Raw genomic sequence first — 25476 nt, 5'->3', positions numbered from 1 at the left:
TACACGAGTGTAGAGGTACAACAACACTGACAGAACATTATGTGTTTATAGGTAATGATCACTGCTTCATACCCTTGCCTATGGTGTTAAATCTGAGCCTTTTTTCCAACAATCTGTAACTCAGCTGTCACTGCCCTATCCCCATTTACAGTATCCTCTGAATAAATACACAGTGTTTTTTGCTGTCCTGGCAACCGCGACAAGGAATATATGGACCACAACTTATTTTCTCTGCAGGTACAGATAAACTCAGCCTTCAGTCTTCAGATAAATGTCTCCAGTGAAAGGCCTGAGCTATGATTCTCTAAGTGTATGTACTTTATAAAATAAAACATCACCCAGCCTTTTCTCCTGTACACAGGCTGATATAGGTCATTAATCATAAATCTGTCACACACACAACAAACACACACCCGTTGAGTTCCAGGCAAAGGGTGTGTCATTCTGCACACCCTACAGATGAGTGCATGATGTCATAGTCATCTCAGCCATTGATATAAATCACAGCGGTCACCAGCACATGCAGTGGCTCATATTGACACAGCAGCTCAAGGAAATTGAAGTTACTTCCAGGAAAAGGTATGTGTAATTTTACACAAAGATCACAAAGATCTTTTTTTTCCATTTCAGGTATAATTGCGTAAGTGCATCCAACTTTTGAATATTCATTGATATATTTTACACAGTTGCAGAACTGATTGCATTATGATATAGAAACATACTCCTATACACTGAAACTGAACTGAACATTGTGTGTTTTATTGGGGTAAATGAAAGTGATTCTTTTTGCTTAATTTTGACAGCAGTCATCTATGGAGGAGGTCAATGTTTCCTCTGAAGAGATTACATTCACACACCAGCAAGCCTTCCGTGTAAACCTGAATGAGGTGCTTGTGATAAAAGTGATTGTGGTGCTGTCCACGTCCCTGTTTTCTGCCTATTTGAACAGCCTTATGTTCTTCATTTTGAGAAGCAAGCCGATTTTCAGGGAGACATCGCGCTACATCCTCTTTGCCAACATGCTCTTCAACGACTCTGTCCATCTGATGAGCAACACCATCCTGTACTCATTCGCCCTGGCATACCTCCATGTTGTTAAGGCTGCCTGCGTGTCAGTGTTACTGATGTCCACCATCACATACACCAACAGCCCCTTGAACCTGGCACTGATGTCACTGGAGCGTTACGTGGCTATATGCTTCCCCCTGCGGCACGCACAAATCGCTACACAGAAAAGGACAGGTATTTTCATTGGGGCAATCTGGTTTCTCAGCTCCCTCAATTTCATAATTGACATGTTCTTCACCACCATAACAAATCCCTACTCTTTCATCACACCCATATTTTGCACACGAGAGGGGCTGTTCATTGCAATGTGGCAGGTCGATTTATCCCAGGGTTTAAGCTATTTTTACCTTGTGGCTGTGGCTGTAATCATCATCTACACGTATGTCGGCATTATGATAGCAGCCAGGTCCATGTCCACAGACAAGGATTCAGCTAAGAAGGCCCGCAAGACTGTGCTGCTCCATCTGATTCAGCTGGGACTGTGTCTCACCTCTTTTCTGTACGGCCTCCTTGAGCGTATAATGGCCACGGCTGGTGCTGCTCTGTTCATGCACCTGCGCTTTGTGAACTACCTCACCCTCATCATCCTCCCCCGATGCCTGAGTCCCCTGATTTATGGCCTAAGGGACAATACATTCCGGCCCCTCTTCCTGAGCTATTTCAAATGCAGGCCTGGAAAAGTCAAGGCAGTTGCAACCGGAAACTAAAAAGCATTTTAAAATGTTGTGTTTCAATAAAGAAAAATCCAGGAAAACCTGAAAAATGATGCTCCTTTATATTCTGTAACCAATTCATACCGCTAGATGTGAAGTGGAGTGAATGAGTTAAAAACTAGCCAGCTAACTTTATTTTCAAACAGCCTGTTAGCTAAGTAGCCGACTAATTTTCACGCAGCAAGATTACAAGTTAACTAGTTAACAAGCTGAACAATACAGGTGGGTTTACTTACCAGACTGAGTATAGATATTTTTGCAAACTAGTTTAAGTATTTTGGCTCATGCATTCACTACCAATGTAATAAGAAAATTATAATAGAAAAAACTACATTCCTTTCCTGATACATTACATTGTCATTCCATCCTATACCATCCAGTGCTAAAAACTCTCATTGAGGTAAGATACAGTAGAAAAAATGACCATCTAGATATTAACAGTTATATCCTTTCTTTTAAGTTGCTTTATATTTATAGAAATATTACAACATAATAGTTGAATTACAGCAATACCACTACATATGCAAGCTACAAACTCTATGTTTGAAGGGCTACAAAACTACCAAAAAATAAACCTATGTCATGAATATAACCATCTCTGGGCATCCAAGACCAATGTAAAAACTTAAAAACATTGCATTGATACTAATTATCTTTTTCATCTTGTAGTTCTTGTACTTGCACCTACTTTTTGCATTGGCAGCACTTACCCGAACAAATTATATCAGTACAAATTTTGTTATCGTTAATATGAGCCATTCCATATGCATCTCCAGCAATGATATGATATAAATAAATTCATTCTGTTGAGGCACAATGAGTTCATAATGAATAAAACACAAACATATCTATTGTGTAAGAAAAAATATTAAAGCTTTGCTATAATTACTTATAAAATGTACTGTGAAACTTTTACAACAATCCTACAGCACTGAATGACAAGTGTCTTTGCTGATCCTTTATTTCCTGCCATTCAGTGCCACTGGATTGTTGGAGACTATTCTTGTAAATATTGTAATTAAGCATTCTTTGTGAATGAACTGGAGCTGGAACGCTGATACATTTTCTGACTCTTTTGTGAATTTTACCCTTAGATATAATGGAAAGATGTAAAGACTGCATTCCCTTCATATGTTAAGATGAAAACAATATTTCAGGAAAGAATTTAGGAAACTGTGTAGATCTGCTTTGTAATAGTGTTTCTTCATTTCATTAATGATTACGAAGGTCAATGCTGCCACCTGCTGTTAAAATGCAGCACACTACTTTGGATCTTGTCACACCAAACACATGAGGTAATGAAGTTGAATGTACCCAGTCACATACACACACACACACATATATATAATTTTTTCTTATCCTAATTCTTAAGAAAAATCAATGACAAACCATTAGGTGCAACATACAGTACTGCAGCCAATCACCTGTGATTGACAATAATAGGAAAAGAAACTGAAAACCTTTGCACCTTCTTCGATAAAACCATTGGCCACACTTCTGTGAGTGGACATTGATTCACCCAGGCTGTGCAGTAACCATCTTTGCTGACTGGTTCCACTGTTGACTGGCTGATTTATGTGGTTGTGTTTTGTACCATTAATGTACATAATATAATTGTAAATTTTTAATGGGTTCATCATCTGAACTTGTCAGACTGACCATTGATAGATAAGTCTTATTATTTCACATTTAATGTGCTACATAAATCTTACCTAACATGCAGTTTTTTGTTGTCACATTGGATCTGGAAACAAGCTTCTCGTCTACAGTTCCAGTAAAACTAGAAAGTAAAGGTGTGTTTTTCTTAATTACTTCTGGACAGATTAACTGACTCTTCAATTACCAAAAATGCTCTTCCTCTTCATCATTGAGCCCACTATGTCTGCCAATACACATTCTAGTAAGATCACTTAACCAATAGGGCTAAAATCTAGAAAATCTTTTCACTTTGAGGAAGGTGAAACATTCTCATTCATTTACACATTCTGTTCTTAATGCAACTGCATGCCTGCAACTGTACCCAAAGAATAATTCCTGGCCAGTGCTGGCAGGCATGTTGGTACAACATATATAATCTAATCATCCACTGTGTACATCATCCAGTCAGCAGTTGTAAATCAACCTATCAGCAAGCATGTGGGACAACAAGGTCAGACGTCTGTGACCACAGGTGTCTCTTTTTTGTCCCTTAACAGTTGTTTTGCAATAGCCTCAAAAAGACAACCTTAAATAAGACAATATCAACAGAAGATGTCATTCTGAAAATACTATTTACACAACAATAATTACAACAACTCATTTCAAGATCTAACGTTCCAGGGAAATTTTACAGCCGAATTTTCTGCTTGGGGCAGTAGACAATTTTTGAGGGTACAATTTCACTATTACTATTACTGTATGCATAGGACAGCTGGGTTGGGAGTGGAGGGGCATCAGGGTGCCATCTGTTGGTACTGATTCATACAGAGGGGGATGGTGAGAGAAAGAGGATCTGAGAGGTAGATGAAAATGAGATGGAGACAGAGAGCCCAGGGCCAATCAGCAAGCAGGAAGCACACTGAAATGAGACACAGAGAGGGGTGAAAATGGTTAGTAGAAGACAAACATTTTATCAGTTACTGATTAAACAGTAAAGTCCTATCATTTTGCAGTTACATGCAGACATGTAACTTGAAGACCAAGCTGATAGCCTATGACCCCCATAATGCTCCCCTCTCTAGTTCTAAGGATCAACTTTTCTCTTCCTTGTCAGAATAGCAATACTGTCATGGCTGAAAAAAAAGAATACAGAGTCAGTGGTTACTGCCAGGGGTTGTCAGGGGCATCTTCCTGAACTGCATGGCCACACTGTTGTAGGACCTGCATCTGGAATTTCCCTAGAAAGAAACACACAAACTGTAAATGGCAAGTTCCAGCACCTGGATGTGTTCTGTTTGTTTGATTCTACTTATCTTGAAACACATAGGCATACTTTTGTGAAGAAGTTCTAAATGTTCATCAAACATCAAAAAAGTTATGAGGCCAATAGCATATGCCATTGAAAAGCTGGGAGAGTAAGAGGTGTTGAAGTCCTAACCACCGAAAGGTCAAGGCTCATAACTATCTTGAAAACATATAGAGTAGATACTGTTATATATATATATATATATATATATATATATATATATATATATATATATATATATATATATATATACTGTTATATACTGTTATATGTTTAAATTCAAATATTGTTTTTGCCAGCTATTTTATAAATGAGAGAGTACAGTCTATGCAGTATTACATTTTGATAACTTAATCTAGCAAGACAATAACATGCCAAAGACAATGAAATGATGCTCACTGTTCGTTTCATTTGTGTTGAGGTGCCGTATGTCAAATGAAATGCATATCAGGAGCAGGAACATTGCCTGTTTCACCATATTTGACAGTAAATGCCAATACTGTCAGTGTGCATGCAAATGCATTCATGAAGTGTATCACCATTGTAAACGTATGTCATGCCCTGTTTTAATTTCGGCGGAGTCACATCTTGTGAGGATACACCTCTCCCCTCAACACCATGTCAATAATGAGAGCAGTGCTATGCTGCTCCACTAGAGGGCAATAGGAGAGTGGAAATTGCAGATGAACATTTGACATTTTCTATTTCTGGAGGCAGCCATACCAGGTCTCAGACACTAACATCATATTTATGCAGATTAACACGGAAGAAGAAACCATACTGATCACTGCTAGCAGCTCTACATGCAGTCACCAGTGCTGTATCCTACGATAAAGATGTGTTGATTTGTATTGAACGAATATAAACAAAAAATTAGGTACATACACTTCTTGTTTCAGTTATTTATTTATTAGCATTTCATTTAAACCAATATCCTTGTTTTTAGGTCATAAAAGCCATGATAGGGAACATTGTGTTCAGCATGGTGGTTATACAGACAGAGCTCCTCCAGGAAGTCACATACTTTATCTCAGTCTCAGCTGCGGCTACATGAGAGACTTTTCTGACAATGTGACCGGTATGGGGAGAATGTTCTGTTCATGCTTCCTTGAGCAATGGGACAGGTTCTTCTCTTTCAAGGTGTACTACCAGAACAGCCGTCCACAAACCATTTACATTAATAAAGAACCCAAGGACAAACAACACACATCACAAATATGTGGCTTATCAAAACATTAGGTCAGAATACTACAGAATGTATTTATAATTATGCAAACTACCAGCTTATACATATTCCCTTGTGTTTCTGTCAATGTGGTATCTGTGTCTGTATGTGTTTGACATGCCAATAAACTGGAAATAGAAATGTTTGGGAATACCAGAAGCAGTTGTACTATGAATCTAAAAATTACATGTATTTCAACTCAAAGCTTCATAGTGCAATTCTATGGACGGAATGACTGTTAAACTGATATATAACTATCTCTTCATTTATCAATAGAGATGTGAGAATAAAAAGGAATATTTATTTGGTTTGTGTTTTTAATTATTCCTTTATTTTATTTCCTATACTTACTGTATGCACTTTTGTACGTCACTTTGGATAAAAGCGTCTACTAAATAAATAAATGTAAATAAATGTAAATTTTGCTGCTGTACAATCATATCACCCCTTGTTTTAACTTGAAATATTTGAAATATAACACTAGTCTAACAGAACTGCTAATGGTCATTGTGTGTGTGTGTGTGTGTGTGTGTGTGTGTGTGTGTGTGTGTGTGTGTGTGTGTGTGTGTGTGTGTGTTTTCCTTTTTTACACAAAATTAGGAATATACAAAGAAATTATTTGAAACCATTAAACTCAGTTCACTTGCATTTTGCTGCAACTGAAGACCCATTAACTGTAATTTGCATATTTTTCCCAGTCTCATACTGAACAATCTGTGCAGTAATACAGCATCATTACTGTGTGTTAGTTGGCATTTATTTTCCTTCAGAGAGTAGCCATCTATTGACATCTAAACTCGAAAGAAATAGGTGTCTTTCATGGGATTAAAATTACTGATTGTTCCAACTGAAAATGATTTCTGTTTAATATGATTTTTTGGGCTCTCTTGTTATTTGACATTGAAAAACTCTTTAAATGATTACATGATGTGCTTGATGCCCTTTCATTGTAAGGTTCTATAAACTGAAAAGCAATGTGTTAATAAAATAGTGCAGCCAGTGGGCAGTAAACAGGGTGCTGTGAGATGAACTTGTTGTTACATACTAAGCAAAACTGCAGAAGTAGGTTGATGGTTTTGTTTCTTCTCTAATGTGTGTGACTGAATGTACTCTATCTGTGTAGTATCTGCAATTTCCCTTCCCTTTCATTACAGGTCCACGGCTCAAACTAAACCCCTTAGCTTTGCTGGCTCTGGGTGCCTGTTGCCATAGTTACTGCGCTGGTGTGCAGTTCTCTGTGAACTGGGTGACCCTGTCATGACTTTGTTGTTGACAGCCATTGGTGCGAAAGGGTCGGTATTCTGCACAACATGAGTTTTTGTCGTGGACCCATGGATCGCTGCCTCTCATTCCAACAGCCTGTAAATAAATTTGTGAGCACCTGCTGAAGTCTAACCCTCTCTCAGAGAAACACTCATTATTTTATGGGTCTCCCCACACAGGGAAATGAGAAGCAAAGACTGATTTCAAGATGTTTTGAGAATTCCACCTACTCAGTCATATGCAGATACTTAACTATGCAGATGCTCAGAATTATGCGGCTTTAACTCACTAAGCAGAGACAGAGTGACCATAAAACATACCCTCATCGAGTAACAGTAATTTCTGAAGTCCCTGTCACATCACACATACACCCTCTGAGCCCACATGATTTTAACTTTCAACAAAAGGACACAAACATTTCATATTATAGAACTATATATTAATACTTTCATATTATATTATTGTATAAATTTCATTTACATAACAATAGCTACCCTTTCAAGGATGTCAAAGCACTTGGGCAGTAATTCCACTAAAATATCATCAATCTGAAGTATCTACCCTGGTGATGTACAACAGTCATATTGCACCAAAACTACCACCATACATCAATTTAGTTTGACAGTCAAGCAACTATTTAGCCAACTGATTGGTGAGATAACACCATTGAGGTTTGATTAATATGGCAAGACTTTGAATTCAACCAGGAAACTTTCTACCTTTTGTACTGAAGCATTCATTTTCATCCTGATTCACAATTAATAACTTGGTCCACAGGTAGCAAACAGCACATTTCCAGGAAGTCTATACCAAATAACAAAACCCTGTACCACTTTTTAGCCATTTTGGACAGGCAGTATAAAGGGTAATATCAGTGCAATGTTCTATTTTATCCTGTCTCTCCCATGCCCTAGCCGCTTCCACTGAACACTAATGAATAGACAGGCCTGGAGCATAATTCCTGAATGTAATTACCTAATTCAGAAAAACCGGGAGCTATAGAGTTTATATGCACATGCAGGTAGCAATTATAGCATGAGAACCAAAGTAGTGACAAACTCATTACTCATAAATTTTCATAAGAAACCTCCTTGCTGAAATGCAAGGATGGAACTGGTGTTATGTAAAGTGCAATAGGTTTAGCATCTAATTGGAATAGAATGCCTTTTCCTGCTTCCTGGAGAGGAGGATCTGGTTGTTTCAGTGTCAAAAGGAAGGCAGCACACGATGACTGTTCTGAAACTATAGAAATACATTGACTAGACTTGTCTGATGCTTTACAAGAAACAGTCGAATACATAGAAAAGCCAGGCAGTCATACTACATTGGTATGCTGCTTAGTGTGTTTCTCATTGAAAGCTCTCTCTCTCTGCCATTGCTGAAGTTATATGTGTTTTGATCTCCCCCTCTTTCTCTCTTCCTGTCTCTGCCTTTCCTCTCATCTGAACAATAAGTACTTCTACAGCACTGCTACCAGCTATAACCAGCCACAACGAATATGATGCCTGGACCATTGTTGCTCCATTCACTCTCAGAAGGAGGATCCCCACTCATTACCTGCCTGAAGCCAACATTTTAATCCTCCGTCCACCTTATTGGCTGTGGAATGAAACTGTTTGGATGAACTGTTGAGATGAACCGATACCTTCTGACGTGTTATGCCAATGCTATCTTTTCCATTATTATTCTCCAAGAGTTTCCCAGCTGCCTTTTCCTGGGGTCAGAGAATAATTTTCCATTTTTTTCCCAATTTCTATTTTCTAATTCCCTCTGATCTAAAACACAACCTCTAGCTAGAAAAGAAATGCAGACAACACCAGAAACTTAGCCAGTCCACTATGTGGAGGACAGAAGGAACACTTGAGTAGAATAACAGGTCATAGCACAATATCCTGTGCTACAACATTCCTTTTTGTAATTATTATAATGTAATAGGTAATGCCAACCCCATCCTTTCACTTCCTCCATTACTGTATGCCACTCCTTAATGCTCCATTCCCCCTTCTTTCAAGTATGACACACTATTTCATAAGAAGTCCTAGTAATCCCCTTTTCCTCTGAATCCACCTTTACCAGTTTCACCAACAGCCTAAGATTTTGAAAACATCACCAATCACATAATATCATCACATCTCACTGTACAGTCTGGCCATTTACAACCCTTTGTTCATCCCATGCAACACAAAAAATAGAGCCAACAATTATGCAAGTCAATACTCAGCAATCAGGGTTGTGTGTGTGTGTGTGTGTGCGTCAGTGAGCATTTTTGCAGAAGGAGGTGATGTTATCCTAATCCTCTGGTACTGCTGAGTTTGCTATTAATAAGGAAACCATAAATGGTTCTGTGGTGGCAGTCTGTGCTGCTAATCCTTTTGTTAGAAAAATGAAATCCAGAGGTCAAACTGTAGTTTTTGTGTATAACGTAATGAACCAATATAGCACTCTCTCTTATGCAATCCGCTCTTCCAGAACATGTGGACAGTATGCATGCTTTTCCTTCATCCAGAGCAATGTACACAAGACAATGTTTTATTTGACCATTTCTCATATGACAACAGCTTGAAATAATGAACCATGGTTGTTGGTATGTCATAAATGTAATAAGAAGCATGTGGTGTGTGTGCATGTATGTGTGTATCTACTTTGTAACATATATATTTTGTGTTGGACCTTGTGACAACTATTTCTAAGAACAGGAAAAAAAAAATATTTGGGGAGGAGAGGGGTGTATTTTGCGCTGATTTTGTTTATGGGAACAAATCAGGTTTCTTGAAGAGACATGGCAACATGCTAGACCACTTTTGTGTACTCACATTGAGATGGGGGCAAAGGGTAAAGGTTAGGGTTGTGTAATATGAAGACTGGTGTCTTCTGTATGAAATTCTGGTAGGTGATCCCTGGGAGCTCAGAGGTATAGCTGAAGTGTAGTTCTGCAGCCTTGTACTGACACTTTTGTTGAGATGATGGATTTGTTATATAGGTTCAAGTATAAAACCAAGTATAAAAAAGTAAATAAGTCTCTGTAAGTTTCAGTATGTGTCTATCCACAATGAATAACAGGAAACAAGGAGCTGATCAATGGTGACACAGTTGTCAAATATCCAATATGGCTTCCAGTATGATGCATAGAAACAACCATAGAAGTCACTAATGAAAATATTTGCAAATATGCACATTTGATCATTTCATTATGTTTGGTTTCAACACTCAGAAATAGTTTTCACATGGCTAGATAGGTAAATTAGGTAAATAGGTAAAACTATAGGTAAATTATCACATATAATAACATTTCACATAAATGTACATTAAATCCATGATAATATCATTACATTAAATTACATCATTTAGCAGACGCTCTTACCCAGAGCAACTTACAAATAAGTGCATATCATGCAACATGTTGTTCTAAAAATACTTTGACAACATCATGTTTATTTGTTGTAGTATTTAATAGTATTTTGTGCTTATTTTTTATGTAGGAAACTGAAAAGTATAAAGATCCTGGCAAATTTATATAGTCTTGCCATGTTTACCAGGTGGACTTATTGCCTCAATCTTAATGACTTTTTTTCCACAGCTGACTGGACAGGGCTGGTATCCAGGGCTTAGGACAGCTGTGTGTCGTCACTGAACTAATGACAGGCCGCCTGGGGCCCTAGAATGGATGGTGTGATGGAATGATGGCATCATAGGATTCCTTGATATTCCGAAGTCAGGAGGAACCCACACCCGATATTGTCTATGCCTGAGCTACGTGCTCAGAGGCAATGCCTCAGGGTGATTGTTGGGCCTAAACTTAGCCCCTGGGGAAGGTAAACAAATGACAGAGGAATGGGATTTCTCAATTCAATTCCTGATGCACAACTGATGATGAATCAGCTTTTGTCATGATACAATGTATACTATTAGTGAGACATCTTTCTAGCTGCTTTTTTAGAGAGGTCATGATTCCCAAGCTTTGCACTGCAGATGGAAACATGAAACTGGGGCCTCTGTGTTCTACCCTCTCTGACAGTTGTCTCTTTAGGTGACTTTTCCCTCAGCAAGCCTGAGGCAGCAGTATTATTATTCACATTGGGCATAGGCTTTCCTCTTGTTCAATCATTACCTGTTCTTCTCTGCATTGATGTATATCACAGTTATTGTTTAAACAGAGTGTAACTCAAATTTTCTCCAGCAACAATTTTCAATTTTCAAAACTTGTATTGAAACCAGATTCCATTTAACATGGAGAAAACTTGGATAACTACTCTGCAATGAAAAAAGTTAATTTTGCACTAGAGGGTTTAAAATTTTGACAGGCAGTGTTGTGGGGCTGGTGTTCCTGAAGTTGTCTTCCTGTCAAAGTGCTATGATCTCTTTTGATCTGAGAAAGGCTTCAAAGGTAGGCTACGCAACAGCCTGATAAAACATCTGATTGCACATGGTGAACTTCACCACATCTGATCAAAACAGTACAGACAAAAACACTAGTAAGGACATTCATGAATGCAATATTTTCAGGAATCACTCACAACAAAATTTCAATGTACTACATTCAAACATATTTGGGTGTTTGGAACAGTACTGAAAGGGACAGAATTTTATTAATTGTTAGCTTTCCAACCCCCAACATGCAAGGTGTACCTCAGTATAACAACCATTATTTAACAGGGAAAATATGGTGCTTGTTGCATGCATCTACACTGGGTCAGTGTGCACAGATAACCTTTAAAAGGTATGGCTACCAGCCAGGGTTCATCTTAGAAGGACAAGCATGTCTACATCAGTCTGGAGTACCTGGATCCAGTTTCAAAATGGAGGGGGGGATGGAGGGGTGCAGTTGTTTACCACAAAATGTGTGATCAAGGGTCATGTGAGGTGCTCAAGAAACCGGTTCCAACTGGATGTAGATGAGGCAGCACAAATCTATTTTTCAATAACCTAGAATGTGGTTTAGTAACATAGCTGAAAAGTTTGGCCACAGAAAACTGAGTGAAAGAGGTGAATCCACACACATTTTTATTGCAGTTAAAACTTCACATTCACACACAAACACACAGCTTTTTTGCTTGTTTCAGTGAAAACATGAAAACAAGCAATGCCATTATGCTAATGTAAAAAAATATACATTTAAAAAAGTGGGACTATGAAGACCATGACCTGATGAATTCAACCATGTCATGGCTGAAAACTGATATTTGTGCACTTAATGTATAGCACAAACTTTTTCAAAAGACAAGAAACTAACAATATGCTAAAACTGATTAAATTATTTTCTTTCCCCCGTGTGCTCTAATATTCTTTCTTATTTTCTAGCTCTGATGCAGCAGCAGGGACCATTTCTCATTATGTTCTGATTTTAGTCTGTCTGCCTTTACAATGTATAGTATAAGGATGAACTTGTGCCTCTGTTGACAAAGAGAAGCATACTTAACAGGCATGGCACACAGGTGTTGCTCATACCTATTCCCTTCCGAGATGTGGTTTACAGTTCATTCTCTGGAACAGCGGTTAAAGTGAGAAGTAGTACACATCCACTTCCATGCAGCCTCGAGGGTCAAATGGTGAGATGCCACCATTTGACAACTCAAATGCACAATTTGCCATGACATAGCAGATCACGGGAGGGTCGTAGGTTTCACGACTGCAAGATTGAGCCGCATTTTCACCCTGTTTAAATGTGCGTTGTCCTGTGAAAAACAAAAATGCAAACACCCTGCCTCCTACCGTAGTAGATTTCTAAAGCCAGATGCTTGAGGCCTTCAGAGTCCCTGCGGATGATTGATTGCATGCAGATGCCTACACACCCCTTCAACACCATGTATGGATTGGCTAAAATGCATGGCGTTCCCTCTGCCGGGTACATTATGCAACGTCATTGGTTCATTGAGAGGTGGGAACGAAAGACGCAATCCTGCTGTCTCACTTTCCATACTGAGAAAAAATGACTTGAAAATAATTTGAAATATTGCTGTGGTGCTCCTAGACCCTGTTCTTAAATGTTATGCCTTATGTAAAGACACATCTGTCAAGCACACCCATCGCCCCTTAGTTTCAGCCCTGCTTGTTACATTAATTATACAAGGAATCCTTGAGTGTGTAAGAGATAGAAAATATCAGCACTCCTACTATTACGTTTTCATCTTACTTATAAAAATAAGCCTCTTTTGTCCTGCTGGTTCATTCCGAACAGAAACAATTATTTTTCCTATTGTGGCTTGCGTTATTAGACTATGATCGTTTTTCTACTAAAACTGAGTAAACCAAATTATGAAAAATTCAGATTGAATCATACAGCTAGCTGGCTGATTTAGTGTATAACTTTAACCATGACATGTATGATTCCATTCCATTTTACAATTTGGTAGACACCTGCTACTCATAAAAAGACAAATAAAATAAATAAGCTTACCATAACTAATTTTAAAACCTACTCTCATATTTTTCAGGTTAAGGTTAGGGTTATTCAAATTCCAAGTCTTCCCACAAGTGTGTCATTAAATAGCTAATTTCCTTGTTTTTTTTTTTTAACTCAGAGCATACTATAAGCTGGCTCCACAACTCAAATTTGTGGATCACTAAATTCACAATTGTAACAATGTCAAAGGCAAGGCCCAAAAATAAGCATTCCCTAAGAATATCAGCTTGCCAGGCCAAGAATAAGGATAATTAAATATATCTCAGTGAAAGCAAATAAACACTGTGGATCCAGGCACTATTAGTTCAGCATCTTTAAGGTGCAAGTACTTCAGTAGTTGTAAAACAACTTGCTAGATACGTTGAATGTTTCTGACTGTTTTTGACTGTCTAACAAGGTTCTAACTACCGGTTGCATTGCTTGGGGCAAACTGCTGATTTCTAGTTTTAAAAAACAAAAACAGCTGAAGAGGTGTTTTGTCTGCCAAAATTCAAGAGGCATTTCTATTGACACTGACTGCATACCAGTGCCCTTCAATGTGGAAATTCTTTAGAATTAATTATAAAGTCATTAGGAAAGTTTTAAATAACGCTCTTTGTTCAAGGACACTGGAAATTGATTTTCACACATTTAGTTATTGCTATTCCACTCGTGGGAACATTTTAATTTGTGTTGCTTTTTCTTCACTGAGCTGGTTCTATTCCTTCATCAGCACCAATTTAGGATAACTGGACAAAGGAAATGGATACAAGAGTCAATTTCCAGCAATATAATAAACCATAAGACTCTGCTTTATCCAGGTGACTCAAGACACAGACTGAGATTACACTCACTGCAACAGGTCCCACACCAGCAACCCTATTCACTATCTGAAAAGTACCAAAGGTATTGCTGTAGTGTGGTGTAGTGATAGTGAGCAGCACTTAAATTCCAAAGGTTTGTAGTTTGGTGACCAGGTGGGGCACTGTTGATTTCCTCTTTTTATGTGAAATTGTTTTATTTGAAAACGTATTTCTCTCAACAGGGGCTCTGTGATCATTATTTACACGCCAAAGCCAATTTTGTACAAAGGGTGCTCCAACATTTTATGGGTTAGGGTACGATGAAGGTAACAGTGTGCCGTTGAAAATTGCTGTTGCTGCCCTGCTTCTGTGAACTTTACACACTTTAAAACCAAAACTAAACAAGATAAAATTAAAACTATAAAGTCTCCCTTTGACTTCGCGGACTTAACCTCACAGTAAAAACACACACACACACACACACACACACACAGGCAAGGTCTGCCTCTTGACTAAATGACAAGATTCAGAAACCCGTTATATAATGTGAAGTGAAGACTCATCACTGTCAAAACAAATCCAATGGCTTTCCCTAATAGATCGTGGTCGAGAGGAGGAAGGAGCCTTCCTGTCGTATTGGAAGAATATTTCGTGACACATTCAAATGGTTTCAAATACGGATGGGGCAAGCATGAATGGGGAAACTTCCTCGGAGGTTGACTCCGGGTCATTAAGTCGCGTTATGCTGTTTGTGCAGCGTCTTGTGATGTCATTCTGAGTTTTTTTTTTTTTTTTCAGACGCGTCAACAAACTTCTGCCAGTACGAACTGCGTCCTGCAGCAGACACATGAGATAAACATAGTCTTGTGTGACCCGCAGACGCATGACTTGACAGGCCCCCTTCAGTACGTCAGAAGAGCCGTCTATAAATTTGAAGGTGGTTTGACGATGTCATTGCACTTGAAGCAACACAGCACACTTTGACTAGCCAATATTGGATATTTGTACTTTCATTTTTGATTTCAATTACTGGATTACAGTATACATTTCCATCAGGTAAATATACAAGGCTGCATTTTTCTTTTTCAACTATATTTAACTAATATCATTTTTATTTTAATGTGAAATTATGACGGAGGTTCATAAAACTTTCTTATGAGTGTAATATTTAAAGTATTTAACAACAACAACAATACTACTTAATAATAATAATAATAATAATAATAATAATAATAATGTCTTCACAGGGAGTGGAATGCTGCTTTGGTGTAGTACCTTATGCAGTTATATGGCCCTTGTTTGGAATACACCTTCCACAGAGAAGCTTGTGAGCAACCTGTTAGAAACCTGACTCTGAGTCATTGTATCACCAGGTAATCTAAATACTTATAGATGCGTTGAAAATTGTATATGTGTAAATTGTGTATGACAACTGTATTGTAATTGTAATTCTTTTAAAAAGCAGTAAAAAATGTTAAATAAATGTTGTCATCATGATCTTAATTAGTGTTATTCTCTGATTATAACTATATGGGAGAAGCATCAATAGGGAGATCACATTCAACAAACTATTGCACATTTATGATTTCACTAACTACCAGAAAACACATCTTCTTAGAAGCTATTCAGAGTTCTTATGTACATAACAGTAGTGTATGCCTTCAAAAAGAAACTGCAGAGAATTTAAAGGGGGCCTATTCACAGTTTTGTGAGTATATGCCAGTGTGCCTTGTGTGCAGTGTGCAGTGTAAACACCTGAGAAAATGTGTGGTCTCTGTCTCCCCTCTTCAGGCTGTGGCAGAACAGTACTGCAGGGTATTTTTGACGTGAGACAAGGGACCCATTGCCATTTTCTTTGAATCTTTTCAGTTGCTGACATGGTTGGCATGAAGCCCACAGACCGGGCACCCAGTGCCACCATAAAGTTTTTTGGAGCTGGAACCGCAGCTTGTATTGCTGACCTCATCACCTTCCCTTTAGACACAGCTAAAGTCAGGCTGCAGGTGAGCTAGGAACAGGCATGTTTGCCTATAGAGACACCTTCTGAGTGTCACTCAATTGCTCTAGGATAGGGGGGTTCTTTCGCCTCTACTCAATTGAAATCACTTGCTAATTTTTCAGTAATAAAAAAAAATTCTCACCATGATCTCAAGACAGACATCTTACAGACGTTGTTTTTACAAGTGTGACGGAAAACACCAGCGGAACCAAGGGTGACAATATATGTCTTTTGTCCTGTACAGATCCAGGGTGAGGCTAAAGCTGCCACTGCTGATGTCCAGATGATGAGGTACCGCGGCGTCTTTGGCACCATTACCACTATGGTGCGTACAGAGGGGCCCAGGAGTCTGTACAACGGCCTGGTGGCAGGGCTCCAGAGACAGATGAGTTTTGCCTCAGTCCGCATCGGGCTCTACGACTCCATGAAGCAGTTCTATACTCTGGGATCAGACAGTAAGTCCATCCCTCTATACACTGTTTGTATAAAGTACTGTAATGTACTTTTATAATGTCATCAAGAAGAACAAGGGGCTCTGAGCCGTGCAGAGCAAGAGCCTGCAGATTTGGGCAGAGGCTTCATCATTCACAGGAGGCAGCAGCAGGGATACTAGACTAACTGAGACTTAAACTTATTAAAGTTTACCTGTAGAGATTTAAACCTGTTCACAGTTTTTTGTACCCATAGCAAATAAGTAAAAGGACAATATCACACAATATCTTAATAAATCTCAGGCAAAGTTTGTATGACTTACAAACATCAGCAGCTCCTATACTGAGGGCACATGAGGTTGTCTAAGGAAGGAAGTTCTCTCACATCTCTGCAATCTTTAAAGTCAGTATTGCCACAGAATGTCTGAAATTGACTATCCTCCCCTGAACCTAGATCTCACTTTTTTCTGTGCTTATAAAGATCAAGAATCTAAAAATAACCTCTGAATTTCCAACCTCCCTCTTAGATGCCAGTATTGTCAGTCGGCTGATGGCAGGCTGCACAACAGGGGCAATGGCTGTGGCGTTTGCTCAGCCAACGGATGTGGTCAAAGTACGTTTCCAAGCCCAGGTGCGGCTTGCAGATGGGGAGAGGAGGTACAATGGCACCATGGATGCCTACAGAACCATCGCCCGGGATGAGGGAGTCAGGGGGCTCTGGAAAGGTAGGAAGGCCCTAACTGACAGAGAATTAATCTGCCACATCCTTGCTCTAACATAGCATCACACCATCTTTGCAGTTTCTTATCAACCTGTCAGACGTCTATATCATCTAACAGTAATTATTTTTCCTCACTTTTGGAAAAAAATCTGATACACATTTTGTCTTTTTCTGTTTGTCTCTTTAGGTTGCATGCCTAACATAATGCGCAATGCCATTGTGAACTGTGCAGAGCTGGTCACGTATGACATCATCAAGGAGCTCATCCTGAAATATGACCTCATGACAGGTGACATGTACTTCAGTCACAAAAAGACAGCAGTGACATTGCAAACTGACTTGATAGGAATTTAAACTGGCAGCACAATGAACATGTAAATGTGTGTCCTACAGATAACCTGCCATGTCACTTCACTGCTGCTTTTGGTGCTGGTTTCTGCACCACCATTGTGGCATCCCCGGTTGATGTGGTGAAGACCCGCTTCATGAACTCCACTGCCGGCCAGTACAGCAGTGCCGTAAACTGTGCTGTCACCATGCTGACCAAGGAAGGCCCAACCGCCTTCTACAAAGGGTATGTACAATATATCCATCTCCAAGGCTTTCGGAGATAGGATTATAGGGCCTGTGCTTTTGGACCAATGCTGCAGTACACACCTGTGCTCCTGCTGTAAATAATCCAGTCACAAATTGTATTCAGTTTTTCTCCCACTGCCCGGTATTTGATTACACTGCCTGAAGCAGAACGGCCTTGACACACCTTCCATTCTGATTTCATACCAGTGTTGTGGTTCATGGTAATGATATTCTTTTAATCTTCTTCCAGGTTCGTGCCCTCCTTCCTACGGCTTGGTTCCTGGAATATTGTGATGTTTGTCTCGTACGAGCAGATCAAGAGAGCCATGACGAGAGCACAGCAGTCATGGGAATGCTCCTTCTGAGCTGCCTGTGCCCAGGTTTTCATTGTTCATTACCTTAATGGTAGAATCCTTGGGAACATTGCAGGCGCATGAATAGGAAACTTTCTGTGTCATTAAGGGACCAGATATGACAGACAAGGCACTCTGGCACAAGGTCATGCCCTCTTCTTTTGTCATGATGCAGAGAGACTATCCCTGTGACATGTCTTAGTTTCGCTGCAACCTCCTCTGTCAATCTGTCAGAATGTACACTTGAACAAGCCCACTTTAATATTTTTTCACTGCCCCCTGCAACCGCCCAGTATACCTAACAAAACTTGGATCTGCACAAGATTCTATATGATATGTTAAGGGGTGTTTACAATTGCTAGTTCACTCTGACCTCTATCTGTTTACAAGTGTTTTTTAGATGAATGTTTGGTTTATCGCTGGTCGATAAAACTAGGTTATAAAATTGTATATATTGCACCATTGCATTTTTACAACTGTTATAATTTCAAATAAATTTAAAGATAAATGCTTCATTTTCAATCTTTTTTTTCCCAAAAATCCATTAACATGCATAAGCTTAGAGGTCACCATTGACACCTCTTCCCTGGTGCACTAAGCTTCCTGTATTCACAGTACATGTCTAGTACCAGCATGGAGCAGGGTGCCTCTATGTCTGCTGAGATGGCACACCACTACAAATGAAAGAAAACACACTGATTTGCTGCAGAGCAAGGACAATAGAGATGATCCCAGCTAAAATAAACATTCTCACACTACTGAAACCATGTTATGGTGCCCTTAGAGGAACTTCCATTTTGTGGATTACCCCTGCTTGAAAAAGTATAAGAAAATATTTGGGATTTTGCTGACTAAAACAATGCAGGAATGGTTTTAGCTATTTGAAATTGTCCAATTAAACACCACAGATGGCTACACTGAATGTGTGCAAAATGTGGTACAGAGGTTGAGGTGCTGCATTCCCAGGTGTATATAGATAGGGACTTCAGTCCCAGATGGGATACTGCTGTTGAACTGCTGTGGGATACTTCAGCAATGCCTTGTAATGATCCCAGTTACAAATGCTTCAATAAAAAGTAGGTCTGTATATGTGTCTGATGAAATCCCTTCTTTATTCCTTAGGTGGTACCATGCTATTGTGCTTAAAAAATCCCTATCAAAGGTGTTTTGGAACTATACAATAAAAAAAAACAACCACAGTTCAGCAAAGTGCATTATTACAAACTTGTGTCATGTAAAAATGGAACGGACGGTTGTTCTAAACCACAAGTACAACAACCCTTTCTGTTCCAAATAATATTCACAAAATAACATTATAGCTTTGAGTTCTTCAAGATAAATATATGCAGCAGGTTGCTTGTGGTTGATCTAGAAGTGAGCAGACTTAAATTGTGTTAATGGCTTTGTTGATGCTGCTATGCACAATTATTTACTGTGCATGTAACATAATGCTCAGCACAGATTAGATTATCCAACCATAACCAGCATGGAGCAACCAAAATGTGCAGCATGAACATCAAGAGCCCATAGTGTTCAACCATTTTCCAAGCCTCTGTAACCTAAAGTTACAACTGCTACTCCATACTCTTAAATACACACTGACCCTGCACCAGAAATCTTTTGAGGCACATTTTTCCTAAGCATTCACAGTTGGATCATTGTGAGCAGATGTGCCTCACTATGTTGAAAAATCCAAAAGGGACAGGGGCAAATGTATTTAGGGCCCTGCTGAAGCGATGCCAGTGCCATGCCAGTGCCAATCCAGCCAGTCCAGGGCTCCTGTACAGCTGCATGCCTTATCCATACTTTTTACATATTGCTACATGCGTAATAGCGTGTAATGTAATTAACAGAGATTGATACTTTAGAAAATCCAGGCAGACTGTTCTCTATAAATGCACCATCAATCCGAATAGTTTAGCCCATATCTTTATTCATGTACTGTTTTATTTGAAATGCACCCCTTGTGCCTCCTACTATGTCTTACAGGAGTTAACCATTTATTCCACCTTTGGTATGACAATATTTCCTGGGGGGGGGGGGGAACTTGCAGTGACTTTTCACAGCTCTTAAGTTGTGTACACCTATATGTTTCTTTCAAGTCTGCTACTGTACCAACTTTCTGTTCAACTTTTACTGCTTGAAATGAAGTTCATTCTTTTCAGAGCGACTAACGACCCCTGACTAGACTGCAGGTGGTTTACATGTTTTATTATTGTTATAATTGATTAAAATGTTTAATACATTTCGCTGACTGAAAGTGTTCAAACGTGTGCATTTCCTCAATACTGCCTAAACGGTTCTATGGTTGCTATTAAAACTTAAAATTGTCAACGCATCCAATACGTCCCCTGCAAAACTTCCAGTTTCAAAATGTTACCCGCACTACGGCGATGGTTACAATAGTTACACCGTTCTACGAATCTAACCACTTAAATCTAGCCCACAAATGGACTTTGGTAGTACTATCATATTAGAATTCACAAATTAATTGAGAAAATGAACAACTTTTCCACTTAAGAACATATTTGATTAGCGGAGTATGAAATGCCTTCGCTGTGACGATCAGCTCAGAAGTTTCCTTTCTGAAATGTAAAGACTGAAAAAAATCAAAAGGTGTCCCACTCATAATCTACCTGAGTTTGAGGTTGTTTTTTTTAAGTTAGTGAGTGCTAAAATGGACTATCGAACATCGCCCCAAGTTTACAGACACGATAGAAAGCTGGATTAAGTTGTGTACTGAGACTCGAAGGCTGTGCCGGACACGCATCCTCAACTGGAACAAAGCAGTTTAGGTGCCGTGACGTAACAGTCTTTTAAAAGCACTATAAATTTGCTTGTCACAGGTTCCTTCCACTGTGAGCTTGCTATCGGCGTTGGGTCTGCGGACACTTACTGCTGTTGTTGGCGAGGAAACTATATACTTGTCGTTCTCTTAACTTTTCCATCTTTTAATTTAAGGTAAAACAATCGTTTTTGAATGTTTTATTCTCTACATCTGTCGTCTCTCTGATTCTAATATAACTAATAGCATCTTTATACATAGTCAGCTTTGCTAACATGACGGCCAGAGAAAAATGTTACGAAGCAGTTTAGTAGTTTAAACTGTGAAGAAGTGGTGGAAGTGTAATAAATATTAAACTTTCATATTAGAGTTTCATATTAGAATGGCTTACATGCTGCGAGCATGACTTCTATTTATTCTAACTCAGTTATGTCTTTTTTTCAGGATTTTTTAGAGTATGGTTTTTAAGTGTTTCGTTTTTAGACGCATTTCTATGGAAGAACAAAGCAATCAAATAATAGTTGAAAGTAATTTCAACGAGAGGGATACCTTCAGAGAATCCTGATCTTCGGTCTCGCCAGCCGGAGTTGCGAGAAAAAGGTAACGTACATGCTGCGCACTATGAGTGCTGACCGAGCCATCCCGAAACCAAAAGGCAATAGACAACAATCATGTCAGATCGGAAAATGAACACTTTGCTATTTTCTGTAGCCTTAACCTGCTTGTGATGCATTTCCAAACTTTGTTCTACAAATTAAGTTCGTGCATGATGGGTAGGCTACAGTGTTTCGCATACACCTTGTTAAATTGACAAATTGTATATGCTTGATTGAAAATTCTTTCAATTAAACTATGTAAACTTTTCATGCTCAAACTGTGGGTAGGTTATTTAATCGCGTCACGTGTCGGTTCAATCCATTGTCGTTTGGGTTGCTTGCGATTCGGCACATGAACCCTGTGAGTAAACAAGGTAGCCCTGGTACAGCAGCATTACCCTTTGTTGAACAATACTTGGCCATAGCAACAGTCGGAGGCCAATGGGTGCACCGCCTCGGTTCCGCAAAGTGCTTCAGTGGCTAAATTGCACAAGGTTTTGTTCCGCGTTCAGTTGTTCAACCATCCCCCACAGCACCCATCCCCCACCCTTCCTGGGGTAGGGAACAGTGCGTTCTGCGGCGACATTGACATGCCACGGCCCTCTTTTTTCTTTTGTCAGTTGGTTTCAGCCCCAGGCTAGATGCATTACATTTTTGAATCACACAGGAAACTGCTGTACTCAAGTTAGAGTTGAACTTAATTTTGGAATCACTGAAAGGTTCTTAACAAATAAAAATGCTCAATATATATTTTGTTAAGACTTTCTATATCCCAAAATTGTTTTCTTACCTCTACGGTCATATTCCATCCCAAAAGTATTTCTGACCAAAACATATGTTCCATTCTAGGGTTTGGTAGCATTCATCTGCCTTGTCTTCACTGCATCACTCCAGCCATTTGCTAGATTTCCTAACTTCTTCAATCTTGGTGAAAGAAAAAAAAAATGGTTGGATTCGGACCTGCTGATGTGCCCCCCACAGCCACTGTGAAGTTTGTTGGGGCAGGTACTGCGGCCTGCATCGCTGACTTGTTCACCTTTCCGCTGGACACAGCCAAAGTCAGGCTACAGGTGAGAGTGAGCCTAGCGAGACTGGTATAAGAGAGCACACAGTGTTGATGCAGAAGTGCCGTTTGATGATTCAATCACTCCTGTAAGCGTATGTTATTAAAAATGGTCCTACCCCCCAGTGCAAACTAATTTAAGAAAATGGCTAAGAAAAAAGTTCAGTTTAGGGGTCGGTAACTCCTTATCTTGTTGGTCTACCAGTTTACTTATTTTGGCGGGGAAGTAATTTCTGTTCAAGTGTTCAAACATTCATTTTTAAATGAACTTGGACCACTCCTTACAGGGGGAGGCTTTGTCTCCACCAAATCACACAATTATACTTTACACAAACTGACTTTTTGGATTTTGAATACACCCGAGTTCACATGTACTGATCAAATATTCTGTGTATCTCTCTCTCAACTCTCCACTTTCCTCCTTCAATAGTAGTGTAAGATGCTCCAGAAGGTGCTTATGCCCTAGAAGTCCACAGTCCCAGGACCTCAAGCGATGGATACTGTTGAGCTGCAGTGGGCTGGGTTGGCCCTTCTCCCATCCCCCTCCCCCCCAGTGTCTGTAAAGACTCTCCATACCCCTTTTGTCCTGTACAGATCCAGGGTGAGGCTAAAGCTGCCACTGCTGATGTCCAGATGATGAGGTACCGCGGCGTCTTTGGCACCATTACCACTATGGTGCGTACAGAGGGGCCCAGGAGTCTGTACAACGGGCTGGTGGCAGGGCTCCAGAGACAGATGAGTTTTGCCTCAGTCCGCATTGGGCTCTACGACTCTGTCAAGCAGTTCTACACCAAGGGTTCAGAGCGTAAGTTAACAGGAGAGATGGGTTCACCCGTCAGATGCCTGGTAGACTAGTATAAATGCACTTCAACCACATTATCATATCAACAGGGCTGGATGACTTAAGAAGGTTTTATATTTGCAAAGTATCTCTGGGAGTAGGTAATGTAACTCTGAATGTCTCTGTTCACCAGATGTGGGAGTCGGCAGTCGCCTGCTGGCGGGTTGCACCACTGGTGCCATGGCAGTTGCTGTGGCTCAGCCCACAGATGTGGTGAAGGTCCGCTTCCAAGCACAGGCCAGCAGCGCTGGTGGCAACAAACGTTACCACGGCACCATACATGCATACAAGACCATTGCCAGGGAGGAGGGCATCCGTGGGCTGTGGAAAGGTGCGTTTCTTGGAAGGGGAAATGTGATTCCACAGTAGGCTCTGGGGGAAAGTGCTCTTTTGTAAATGCTGAGGTAGTCGTGTTTCAAATGCTGAGGTTCAGCACAAGTTCAGCAGTCACATTACTCAATCCCCACCTCCCCCATCGCTACCACTCTTAAAGGTTTAAACAAGCTGCGAAGCAGAGGCACTTTGAGACTGTATTCTAAATGTGGCACTTTGCTGTCTGATTACTTTTGTTGACCACAGCTTTCACTGTCTAGTGTGACTCTCCCTTAATTTTGCATACACGGCCCTTGTGTTCTGCCTGGCAGGAACTTCCCCTAATATTGCCCGCAATGCCATTGTGAACTGCACAGAGCTCGTGACTTATGACCTCATCAAAGACGCTCTCCTGAGAACCACTCCAATGACAGGTATGTTTCTCCCTCCAAGAGCTATATATTTGAGCAGTATGCAGGATGGACAAAATTTCATTTAGTGTCCCTTCCAAGAAAAAAAATGGCTCTCTTACATTGAAGCCTGTGCAGCTGAAATACCGGTGCATATTTTGTATGTGTATAGCCATGCATGTTGTGTGTCCTACAGATAACCTTCCATGCCACTTCACTTCTGCATTCGGAGCGGGCTTCTGCACCACCATCATTGCCTCCCCTGTGGATGTGGTGAAGACAAGATACATGAATTCTGCCAACGGCCAGTATCGCAGCGCCTTAAACTGTGCTCTCATAATGCTTACAAAGGAGGGGCCCACAGCTTTCTATAAGGGGTAATGCATGGTTTTCTGATCTTACAACCTATTCCAAAATGTCCTCAGCAGGAAATGACATTGTTCATTCTTCCTTGTCTTGGCAGGTTCATGCCCTCTTTCCTGCGGCTGGGCTCCTGGAATGTGGTGATGTTCGTTACCTATGAGCAACTGAAACGTGCCATGATGGCAGCTCGCCACAGTTGGGCTACTCCTCTGTGAACATTGCTGATATCACTTCCTGCTGCGTTTAAACTCCTAGCTCATCTACCTCTTTTGTAGTTCTTTCTCTCGTTTCATCACTGGTTGCTCACTTAAGTGTTTCCCAAGGCTAAAAGCTGGACTTACTTTTAAAGCCTATTACAGAAGCTTTCAACAAAAGTCTAGGAAAATAAATAAGTCTTAAAAGTTTTGCTGTCATTACTTTTTCTAATATGTTCCATTAAAAAGGTACACATCAATCATGGAGAAAACCTTGCCACAGTTATCGAGAAGGAATCCAGTGTTACAAAGCACATACACAAGTCTTCACTCAACTGAATGGTTTCAGCATTTAAAACAAAAACAGAACATAGTTGAATGTCAGCAGATATGAACATGATTTAGTTTGAACTCATAGGTACAAAGCATGTTTTGTC

The 25476-nt window shown here is 39.8% G+C and overlaps 3 protein-coding genes across 4 annotated transcripts; all 3 read left to right on the top strand.

Annotated features, from left to right (window-relative positions):
- The first annotated feature begins 812 nt into the window (after positions 1-812).
- LOC118774476 (odorant receptor 131-2-like) lies at positions 813-1775 on the top strand. Its single transcript, XM_036523818.1, has one exon. It carries the CDS (start codon positions 813-815, stop codon positions 1773-1775), a length of 963 nt encoding a protein of 320 aa, XP_036379711.1.
- A 13591-nt stretch (positions 1776-15366) lies between these two features.
- On the top strand, positions 15367-19561 carry LOC118775378 (mitochondrial uncoupling protein 2-like). 2 transcript variants are annotated; one of them, XM_036525275.1, is made up of 8 exons: positions 15367-15451; positions 15643-15768; positions 16265-16398; positions 16639-16849; positions 17353-17550; positions 17734-17835; positions 17940-18120; positions 18373-19561. In XM_036525275.1, the coding sequence occupies exons 3-8, from the start codon at positions 16273-16275 to the stop codon at positions 18485-18487; spliced, it is 933 nt and encodes a 310-aa protein (XP_036381168.1). In that variant the 5' UTR covers positions 15367-15451; positions 15643-15768; positions 16265-16272; the 3' UTR covers positions 18488-19561. The 2 variants fall into 2 exon arrangements, with proteins under 2 accessions (XP_036381168.1, XP_036381169.1); XM_036525276.1 differs by having other exon boundaries at positions 16187-16398.
- A 1778-nt stretch (positions 19562-21339) lies between these two features.
- ucp2 (uncoupling protein 2) lies at positions 21340-25209 on the top strand. The gene is made up of 8 exons (XM_036525132.1): positions 21340-21436; positions 21705-21860; positions 22706-22926; positions 23514-23724; positions 23894-24091; positions 24405-24506; positions 24679-24859; positions 24946-25209. Exons 3-8 carry the CDS (start codon positions 22801-22803, stop codon positions 25058-25060), a joined length of 933 nt encoding a protein of 310 aa, XP_036381025.1. The 5' UTR covers positions 21340-21436; positions 21705-21860; positions 22706-22800; the 3' UTR covers positions 25061-25209.
- Positions 25210-25476: the final 267 nt, after the last annotated feature.

Source organism: Megalops cyprinoides, chromosome 3 (genome assembly GCF_013368585.1).
Source record: "Megalops cyprinoides isolate fMegCyp1 chromosome 3, fMegCyp1.pri, whole genome shotgun sequence".
Taxonomy (NCBI): Eukaryota; Metazoa; Chordata; class Actinopteri; order Elopiformes; family Megalopidae; genus Megalops; species Megalops cyprinoides.
This window is presented reverse-complemented; position numbering and strand designations above follow the sequence as displayed.